Source organism: Fusarium keratoplasticum, chromosome 5, assembly GCF_025433545.1.
Source record: "Fusarium keratoplasticum isolate Fu6.1 chromosome 5, whole genome shotgun sequence".
Lineage (NCBI taxonomy): Eukaryota > Fungi > Ascomycota > Sordariomycetes > Hypocreales > Nectriaceae > Fusarium > Fusarium keratoplasticum.
This window is the reverse complement of record NC_070533.1, coordinates 1899978-1910213: the sequence shown is the minus strand read 5'-3', so window position 1 is coordinate 1910213 and position 10236 is coordinate 1899978. Positions and strand designations below refer to the sequence as shown.

Genomic DNA, 10236 nt, shown 5'->3' with positions numbered 1-10236 from the left:
ATGGCCGAATCAGCTTCCAAACGCATCAAGACCTCGGGTCCCCTCATCGGAACCCACAACGGCCACTTCCACGCCGACGAGGCCCTCGCCGTCCACATGCTCCGCCGCCTCCCCGCCTACCGCGACGCTGGCCTCGTCCGCACCCGCGACCCGGCTGTCCTCGAGACTTGCCACACCGTCGTCGACGTCGGCGGTGAGTACGACCCGGAGCGCCGCCGCTTCGACCACCACCAGCGCGGCTTCGCCACCACCTTCCCCGGCCGCCCGACCAAGCTCTCCAGCGCCGGCCTCGTCTTTATGCACTTTGGCCGCGCCATCGTCGCCGAGCGTCTCGGCCAGCCAGAAGACTCGCCCGATGTTGAGCTTCTGTACAACAAGCTGTACGAGAACTTTGTCGAGGCCCTCGACGCTCACGACAACGGTATCTCCCTCTACGACCCCGAGGCCATCGCCGCCGCCGGCATCGAGAAGCGCTTCAGCAATGGCGGCTTCGGTCTGGGCGCCGTCGTGGGCCGCCTGAACCCTAACTGGAACGACCCCGTGCCCGCTGACCGTGCCGAGGCTCAGGCCGCTGAAGATGCCAAGTTCAACGAGGCGAGCCGCCGCATCGGCGAGGAGTTTGACCGTGACCTTGACAGCTACGCCGCATCCTGGCTGCCCGCCCGCTCCATCGTCGAGCAGGCCTTTGCCAAGCGTTCGCAGTACGATGAGCAGGGCCGCATCCTTGTTCTGGAGGGCCAGTCTGTTCCCTGGAAGGACCACCTCTACGCCCTCGAGAACGAGGTCCCTTCGGTGCTCTACGTGCTATATGCGGAGAAGCCTGAGCCTGGCGCCAAGTGGCGCATCCAGTGCGTTCCCGAGAGCAAGGACTCCTTTGTTAGCCGGAAGCCGCTGCCCGAGGCCTGGAGGGGCTTCCGCGACGAGGAGCTCGACGGCATCAGCGGCATTCCTGGCTGCGTCTTTGTCCATGCCGCGGGTTTCATCGGCGGCAACAAGACTTTCGAGGGCGCCAAGCAGATGGCCACCAAGGCCCTGGCGTAAGACTTCCGATGCAGGAATGACGATTTAAGATACATACGATTTTGGGGCATCTTCTTTTTATAAAAAACGAGAACCATGGACCGGTACCTGGAGTCTGGGGAAATACAAAAAGGAAAGAAACGAGATAGAAAGGGTGCTTCAGCAAATGAAGCGGGTAGCTAAACGACCAAATGAACATGATGATTTCGACGCGGGAGGGACGACAGGACATATATATTGCCGAAAGTCCCTCCCCGCTCAGAAAAAGCAACCCATCTGAAAGAGATCCCGTCGGGATCGAAACAAGCTCCCTCTTGTGTGCGTGCGAACCAGATTGTTTGCCAATTCCCAAACGCCAACTGTGCGATCCTCGTAAGTCATGAATACCGAAATTCGCAGTCCACACAAGCCCACCAGGCTTCGTACAAGAGTCAATCCACTCGCCATATTTCGCACATGATAAAAAGAAACCTCTCCCCTTGATCTTACTTCCACGCGCAATTTTTGTTCTTTTTCTCTTGTCATTGTTTTGCCACGTACAACTGTCTATCGTCGGATGGGGATGGCCTCGCCGCTGGCAGCAACGGGCTCGGGAACGGCAGCATCGGCGTTCTTGTCCTTGTCGGCTTCGGCCGCGGCGCCGTCAGCCTGGCCCTCCTCGGCACTGGTCTCGCTCTTGAGGAAGCTGCTCTCCTTGATGGGGCTGCCAGCCTGGATGCCGGGGATGGAGCCGTGGTGGGCGTGCTTGGGGACGTTGCCTGAGCCGTTGATGGGGGACGAGAGGTGAGGGATGTTCTCGGGGACGGGGTGCTGAGAGCCGACGGCGCCGGCGTCGACACCGTCGCCCTTGCCGGCCTTGGACATGGCATAGTCGCCCGAGTCAAAGTACTTTCGGTCCTTGAGGTGCTTGGCGAAGTGGTCGGAGCGGGAGGGCAGCTTGCCGTAAAGACGGAAGAGACGCTGCTCCTCGGGGGAGAGCGACTTTGCGGGGGCACGAGCGTTAGCATGGGACGGCAATATTTATTTAGAGGTTGACAGATGTGGCGGGAGTGGTGTAGGCGCGAAGGGGGAGGTTGTGTCGTCGTGTGAGGGTCGAGTCATGATCGGGAGGGGTCGAAATCGTCCGTCTCAGGTGGGATGGATGGGATTCCTCTCAAGGGCGGCGGCTTACCTTGACGTCGATCTTGTTCTTCTGGTGAGGGTTCATAGCGAAAGACACGCGTCGGTTCGGGATAGCGAGAATGACTTGGACTGAGGGCGAGAGAGGGAGAGAAAAATCGAGGTTTTGTCGTTTTTTGGAGGGGGATGAGGTTGGCTCTCCTCAGACTGACTGGGGGGGAGGGATTCTGTTGGAGGAGCCAGGAGAGGGTCGCAGGTCGTGGTAGGGGATCGTGCCTGATTGGGCTGAAGAGCGTATGATGTAGCTGGGAGGAACGCGGGCACTAGTTGGGGGGTGAAGGCTTGCAGGTAGCGGGGTGAATCACTGTGCCGAGGCGGATGAAGTCACTGGCTGAAGCCCAACTTGTACTGTAGGAGGAACTTTGGTTACCTACGGGCGTGTCTAATCTTTTTATCTCCCTTCGGGAACGGAAGTGACATATGTCAGGGACCACGTCTGATACTGTATCTGGGTAGGCGAGGCACCGATGATAACGCTTCTTTGAGCCCTTCATTCTTTTTTGCGTTTCCCCCCTCTTGTGATTCATGCATTCATCCCCTAGAGGGCAACGTCACTGGTTGAAACCACCCATATCAGCGGCTGATATGCCACGCGTTACGAGGACCCAATGTCGAATAGACACTCTGGTTCATGCTCTCCCGGGCGACACAGTATCACCGACCTGACAACAATGACAACAGAGGGACTCTATGCATCTCAAAAAGAGTCAGAGACAGCCACCTCGTGCATAAAGTATACACTAGTGCTTCTCCCAGGTCTCGTGGTGACCTGTGCTCCCCTGGTCCCTGTCGCCAGTAGCCGTTGGGCTGACGTACCGTCCTCCCGTGTCCCACGGCCATGGCAGCAGGACGCCGAAGAAGCTGGGGGGGCTTGTCCTCGAAATGGGCCGATGTGATGCTCCAAGATGATGGATTGACGAGCCGGGTTGGCCAGCCAGGAGGCAAAGTCCACAGCATCATGAGGATCGTCAGGGCGTCCCTTCACTCATTACAGGTCCTTGCCCGACTCGCCTCGGCCTCGTGAGCTATTAGAGACCGGGGTCCGGTCCGGACAGTCCAAGGGGAGGGAGCCACACTTGGGCACCCGGGCCCCAGACGACGGCATTGTTGGGCGCTGGCTGCCGGGGGGAGCACGGCGACACGGGGAGAGAGGGTGTCGAAACACGTCTCTGGGGATATGCGACGAGGTTGATGAGAGACTGACGTTGTCGAGGTCAGAGATTGTGTCTGCCTGTCATGGTCCATCTTTATTGGCACTGGGGGACCACGGCCAGCAAGAGATTCGACCGGTGAGATTCCCCGAGGCTCTCTGGTTGGCCGGTTTGGGCTTCGCCTCGATAAGGACATGAGATGCTTCTATTCTCATAGTGCGGCTTACCTACCACGCTGCATCAACTCACATGGCAATCTTCTAGCGCCATCGACTAACAGCACGAAGGAACATCACCACCAACACGGTCCGCTGCCCCGTCGTCCACCATTTCTTTTGCCGGCATTCCATCTCCGGACTATCATTGCCATCTGGTTTGGGGGCATTGGGAGAAGCCCATGTTGTATCTATCCAGATCTTGCTTCAACCATTACTCACATCCTCCTTGTTCAACCACAACACCAGCTGACATCTCTCTCCAGTGTCTCGCCTCGTGGTCATCGTACGACTATGTCGATCTCTTATCAAGGAGCGAGGCAAGGCAAGCCCAGCTCTGGGTTTCGAGGCTTGGAGGAGTTGTGCGGCTGGTGGTGATCGTCGCTCTCTCGCGATAGAGTTCGCGGGCGTGGGCGCACACCAGAGAGAGCAGCCATGCACCCCGCAACCCGCGGCAGCGGACCCGCGGTGCTAATGCAGAGATCCAAGCGAGCGAGCCTTCAGCCCGTCCGTCCAGGTGAAGGGCCGCTGAGTGAGGGTGGTGGAAGGCAGGGCGAGTTGAAGGTTTGGGTTGGCAGCAAAGTCAATTCCAGTGTCCCGTGCTTTGACAGTATCGGCAGTTCAGCCAACTCGATAACCAGACGACCGACCGTTCCGAGTATCAGACAGGCATATTATAGTAGCTGATTCTCGAAACTCGGCAATTGATTGATAGGTGCTGGGTCTTTTGTCTCGGAAGAACCATCGAGACCTGGGAAACTACGCTCAACTGCGTTGTGCGGGAAGCAGAGGCGTCTCAGGCTTCACCAAGACTTGTGCCCAGAGACTAACCAGTCCTTGGAGCGGTTAGCTCGTGCAGGCTGCCGTGCTCTGTTTCTCGGCATGGCATTCACACATTCACCTCCCAACTTGCTGATTCCCATGAAATCTCGCTGGAATGTATGCTCACGGGACCGGCCGTCTGGTAGAGGAAGCCACCAACAAGAGTGCCCCCTTGAGCCTAGTCGCCTACCATTCGCCAAGTTTCACTCGAAACTTGACAATGAGAAACCAAGTCACATCGCCATCCCCCCCAAATCGACGGTTGAGTCCCCCAGACTGTGTGTGGGAGGGCGCAGTGTCCATCCCCCTCCATCTGCAGCATCCCTTCTGCATGCTTACCGCACCTTGTTGGCCCGCAGCCAGTGAAATGCCGCATCATCAGGAATGGGCGACTCGCAGGCCTACGACGGAGATGGGAAGGGAGCGGCAGCTTGCAACGCTCTAGACCGGCCTGGAGTCTCAGCTAAGGGGAGACCACGGCGTACCGTGTGCCTCGGGTCATCGATTTCCCTGATGTCGGTGGTCTTTGCGCCGCGGACGTCGTCGCACTTCAACTGGCGCCTCGGGCTTTGAATATCGAGGTATGCGACCCGGTATGTTCATGGAGCCGACGGGCATAGATCGGAGATGCATTGGCGTCGTCTTCTGGAAGGGCGTAGGGACCGGAGAGGGCCAATCAGCCGTTGGAACTGGCTATGACGACAATGTATGCGAAACGGTTCCTCAAGAGGCTGACGTTAACAGCACAGTTCACCCGAGCTCGGCCTCTTGGTTCTACGCAGTGTTTAAGCCGTCGACATAGTTCTCGACTATCAGTCAAGATAATGTATCGGCGAAACTGTGCGTTAGTCTTTAGACCTCCACAGACACAGTTGAAAGTCTGGAGAAGGGGATTGACAATCTGGGGCATCGGCTCCACATGTCGGAAGCCGGTGTTCACATCTCGTAACCGCAACGCAACCACGCGGATGTTCAAGGCGGTTGTCGGAAATAGGGCGCATGGTTTTGTCAGTCAGAGATTCATCAACTCGGCAGACTACCGGATTACTTGCTTACATATTCGCGCAGACGGGATGCTATTGTAATCAGCCCGGGTGGACACGATGCCGAGTGGTCTCCGCAGGTGCAAGCAATATTAGGCGAGTGCCACTTTGATTGGACCCTTGTTTACGCCTCGGAGATGTATGTAAGTATGTAGACATTCACAGCGAGTTTACTATCAGCGCTGTGCCCAACATATAATCACCAACAACACAACTATATCTATCCACGACTCAACACCAGACTCGCAACATCGCACGCAATTGACCCTACCCTAGACAACCACGACACCAGCGGAGTCGCCGTGCTAGAAGCCCCCACGAGCGCCGCCCCGTTGCAGCTAGCGCCGCAGTTTCGGATACCGCATCGGGTCTAAGAGGCGATGATGCAATCGGCGCTCTATCTGATTCGACCGGATTTCTAAGCATCACAGAAAAAAAAGAGGTCCGACCCAGCAACAACCACCACAAGCCGAACGACGATGCTTGGAAGGCGAGACGATTCGAGTTAGAGGCGACGAGTCGAGCAAGAGAATTGTTCCACTGGAGGATCCACAGACAACACCACCACCACCGCAATCGCTCCATCCCATCCCGTTTCTCCTTCGTTCGGCGCTTCCTGAGAGGAACCCCACGACCTGACCTGTCAAGAGCTCGTGGTTAATAAGCGATTCCCTCTTTTTTCTTTCTTCTCTCCATTATCATCACCTTGACTCGCTCTTCTCAAACCATCCCCGGAAAAAAAAGAGAGTCCAAAAAAGAGGGCCGCTTGTGCTTGACGATCTATACGGCCCGCCTGGCTTTCTCCAAGTCTCACCTCAAGACTCGGTTCACGTGCGACAGCCTCGGCGACGCCTCCGGGTCGTCGCTCACCAACCATCCATCTGCCTGGCGAGGCGATACCGGACTAGAGCGCGTCCTGCGTTAGAGATTTCCGCCTCATCTTTTGTTCTGGGCTATCAATTGAGGGATTCTCTCACCCGGATATCGCCAATTTTTTGTCAGATCGAATATCGAACCCCTCCGGTACTTGGCGTTTCCCCCGCCTAGCGGCATTTCGCCGGTCTCGCTCTCACTGACGAGTATATACGACATCATTCGCCATCTTTCGAAACCGAGGTTGTCTTTCCTCTATTAATCTCATTAGCATTTTTTGTTACCATCATATCTTTTTTTATCAGCTGTTTTCGCTTGTTTTAACCTTTCTGGGTTGTCTTTTCCGAACTTCCGAGTAAACGCCTAGAGCCCAGAACTTTGAGACGGCGTCTCTGGGCCACCAACCAGACTCAGACGCCAACTTCCTAGACCCGAAAATTCAACTCTCGCCCACATTCACTCACTCTCAACTTCAAACTCATCACCATGGGTCTACTGTAAGCTATATCACTCACAAGCGCAAGAGTGCTTGCCAGGTACTGCTTAGAAGCATCATAGAGCTAACTTGACTTCAGAGCACTGGGAACCGCCCTCGACTGGCCAGAGGCCAAAAAGCGCGCTCCCCAAGTCCGGGAATGGGGTATCAAGGTGAGTCTCATCCTCTTTCAAATTGCTCTGTTCGTGTCAGTGGCTGGTGGATGAGGTCACTGGCAATGACGCGCCCGGACATGAGTGCTGACGTATGTAACTCAAACAGCAACTTCTCGAAATCTGGAACAAGGCAAAGGGCAAGGAGCGCGATGCTTTGTTATGGGGCGATGAGGTCAGTTTCCAGTTATGGAGTGAAAGTCTAGACTCACAACTCACACTCCCATCCAGGTCGAGTATCTGGTTGTGACATACTCGGAAGACAACCAAAAAGTCTTGCTCTCTCTCCGACAAGCAGAGATTCTTGAGGCACTGGCTGCCGATAAGGAACTCAAGAAGGAGGGTGGCTGCGTCCCTGATCTCCAAGATGTTGAGACGAAGAAAAAGTAGCTCACCTGCCTCTACTCTTCTATTCGAGAGTGCTAACTGTTGACCAGGTCAAGGACCATTCCTGTGTTCCACCCCGAGTTTGGCCGCTTCATGCTGGAGGCAACCCCAGGCAAGCCCTGGGGCATTGGCTTCAAGGAGCTGTTGGACGTTGAACCCGACATGAAGCTGAGAAGGAAGATTGCCAAGGAGCACATGCTGTCCACCGAGTACCCCATTACTCTCACCACATTCCCTCAAATTGGTGTTCCAGGACAGTTCACCGACCCATACTACCCGCCCTCCGGTCCTCGCTTGCGCTCTCAGTTTGTTCCGGATGAGATCGCCAACCCTCACATCAGATTCCCTACTCTGGCGGCCAACATCCGCTCTCGCCGTGGTCGCAAGGTCCAGGTCAACGTCCCCGTGTTCCATGACAAGAACACACCGAGCCCCTGGAAGGATCCTACCGTCGACTTTGACATGCACAACTGGCCCGAAGACGACGATGTGCGTAACGGTGCGGCCCCTGAAGACTTTATCCACATGGATGCCATGGCCTTTGGAATGGGCAGCTGTTGTCTCCAGATCACGTTCCAGGCCAAGAACATCACCGAAGGAAGACAGCTCTACGACCAGCTAAGTCCCCTGGGCCCTATCATGCTCGCCTTGACTGCTGCTACACCCGTGTACAAGGGTTTCCTTGCCAACACGGACGTGCGGTGGAACCAGATCAGCCGTGCTGTTGACTGTAGAACACCAGAAGAACTGGGAGAAAAGGTACGTGAAGGGCTCTACACTCGTAGAGGAGGATTCGTTGTTTACATTTTCACAGCCCCTGAAGGAAGGTCAACGAAGGATACCAAAGTCACGATATGCGTCCAACTCGACGTACATCTCGACTGACCCACGACTGAGGAACGAGTATCTCGACCCAGACTTGGTTTTTGACCCGGCCATCAAGGCTCAGCTTCTAGAGGGTGGCATGGATGACCGACTGGCCACACACTTTGCACATCTCTTTATCCGAGACCCCATTGTCGTTTTCGAGGAGGACCTCCAGGAGCTGGACCTCACCAAGACGGACCACTTTGAGAATATCCAGTCAACTAACTGGCAGCACATGCGGTTCAAGCCGCCGCCTGCCGATAACAGCATCGGATGGCGAGTTGAGTTCCGGTCCATGGAGATTCAGATCACCGACTTTGAGAATGCTGCATTCTCTGTCTTTATGGTGCTTGTCACGCGTGCCATCTTGTCGTTTGACCTCAACTTTTACATCCCCATCAAGAAGGTTGATGAGAACATGGAGCGTGCCCACGCCGTGGATGCAGTCTTGAAGGAGAAGTTCTACTTCCGAAGGAATCCCTTCCCTAATCGACCTTCGAGGGCCAACACGGTGTTTGGCGAGGACAGCCGGCCTGGCTCAGCACATCCCAGCCGACCCCCATCCCCTGGAGGACCCGTGGAGCTCGAGTACGAAGAGATGACGGTCAACGATATCATCAACGGGTCGGAATCGGGCGACTTCCCCGGACTAATCCCCATTGTTGAGAGCTACCTCGATAGCGTAAACGTAGACGTCACGACCAGGTGTCACCTCTCGACATACCTGGACCTGATCTCCAAGCGAGCAAGCGGCGACCTTGACACGACAGCTCGATGGATCCGCAACTTTATCGACGTGCACCCCAAGTACAAGCACGACAGCGTTATCGACGACGAGATCAACCACGACCTCATCGGCGCCGTCATTGCTATCGGCGAGCGGGAGAGCGCGGGCCGGGGTTTTGCGGGACTCGGCATTCACGGACTGGAGCGGCTGCTGAACGGTTTCCGGGGAGGCTGCGGCGGCGGTAACAGCAGCAAGGCGGCCAACGGCAACGGCAACGGCAACGGCAACGGCAACGGCACAAACGGAGGGGTGGAGTCCGGTAACGGTACACTCAAGCGTAAGAGCGAGTGGATTGACGGGAACGAGGGGGCGGCGCCGTGAGGAGCGAGAACATATCTGGGACGGAGCTTTTGGTCCTTGGACTGTAATGATGGCGACTGAGGATGGGGGATGGCTGGCAGCAACCGAGGAGGGCTGATGTGACAGACAGACAGACACATCCAGACCGGTTATCCTTGGAAAAGCCACGACTGGCTGTTGAAATGCTACTGCTACCAGGGGGGGCTTGGAGAGAATAGCCGGCTTACAGAAAGAGATACACACACACACACACACTCAGTCAGGCACACACAGAGGCACAGGCACACACACATACGCACGGGTCGTCGGGACCATGTTTCTCGTCACGTTCCCAAAGAGCTGAAAAAGCCTGTCAAAATATCAAAGTCAAACGGCATGACATGCCCGCCATTCCGCCTCATGACTACACCATGATGCCATTTATGGAATTGAGACAGACGGAGGGACGCACACATGCTCTCGGACAAAAAAAAGAAAGCATATCTCTCTCGCTCCTTGGCATCCTGGACCCTTGACACCTGCTCGACAGCGAGAGTCAAAGCAAGGTCCCTTTGAGTTTCGGACCATGTCTCTGGCCTGTTCATCTGAGACCACCGATGGATGGGACGGACTTGGACAGACAGACACACTTGGCCCGCGTTCTCCCTTCCCGGAGATGTCAGAATCCCCCTTCGTCTTTTAGGGAATGCCCATGCCAATGCCGTGCCGTGCTTTTCGAAAGCGCCATGTTTGTGCTGCTAAAGCTGCAAGGTTTTGATCTGAGTTGTGTTAGTTCCAGGAGACTATGAACTTTACTCTGCGCCCCCCTTTTTCTCGAGATACTCCTTTCGGACTTTTATTAGCCATACATGACCGGTTCCGACAAAGTCCCATAAACTTCCATCATGGCAAAGTCAGAATCAACCTTCTTTCTCTGCGCACGCCCTTGTTGCTCCGTCCCCCCG

At 55.9% G+C, this 10236-nt stretch overlaps 3 protein-coding genes across 3 annotated transcripts; 2 read left to right on the top strand and 1 right to left on the bottom strand.

The window, feature by feature from the left end:
• Window positions 1–1041, top strand: NCS57_00722500 (uncharacterized protein; the record flags this gene model as incomplete). The annotated part of the gene is made up of 1 exon (XM_053057081.1): window positions 1–1041. The coding sequence occupies one exon, from the start codon at window positions 1–3 to the stop codon at window positions 1039–1041; it is 1041 nt and encodes a 346-aa protein (XP_052913276.1).
• A 525-nt stretch (window positions 1042–1566) lies between these two features.
• On the bottom strand, window positions 1567–2227 carry NCS57_00722400 (MRNA stability protein; the record flags this gene model as incomplete). Its single annotated transcript, XM_053057080.1, has 2 exons — window positions 1567–2001; window positions 2192–2227. The coding sequence occupies 2 exons, from the start codon at window positions 2225–2227 to the stop codon at window positions 1567–1569; spliced, it is 471 nt and encodes a 156-aa protein (XP_052913275.1).
• A 4562-nt stretch (window positions 2228–6789) lies between these two features.
• On the top strand, window positions 6790–9313 carry NCS57_00722300 (Glutamate--cysteine ligase; the record flags this gene model as incomplete). Its single annotated transcript, XM_053057079.1, has 6 exons — window positions 6790–6800; window positions 6879–6951; window positions 7061–7126; window positions 7183–7337; window positions 7389–8097; window positions 8153–9313. The coding sequence occupies 6 exons, from the start codon at window positions 6790–6792 to the stop codon at window positions 9311–9313; spliced, it is 2175 nt and encodes a 724-aa protein (XP_052913274.1).
• Window positions 9314–10236: the final 923 nt, after the last annotated feature.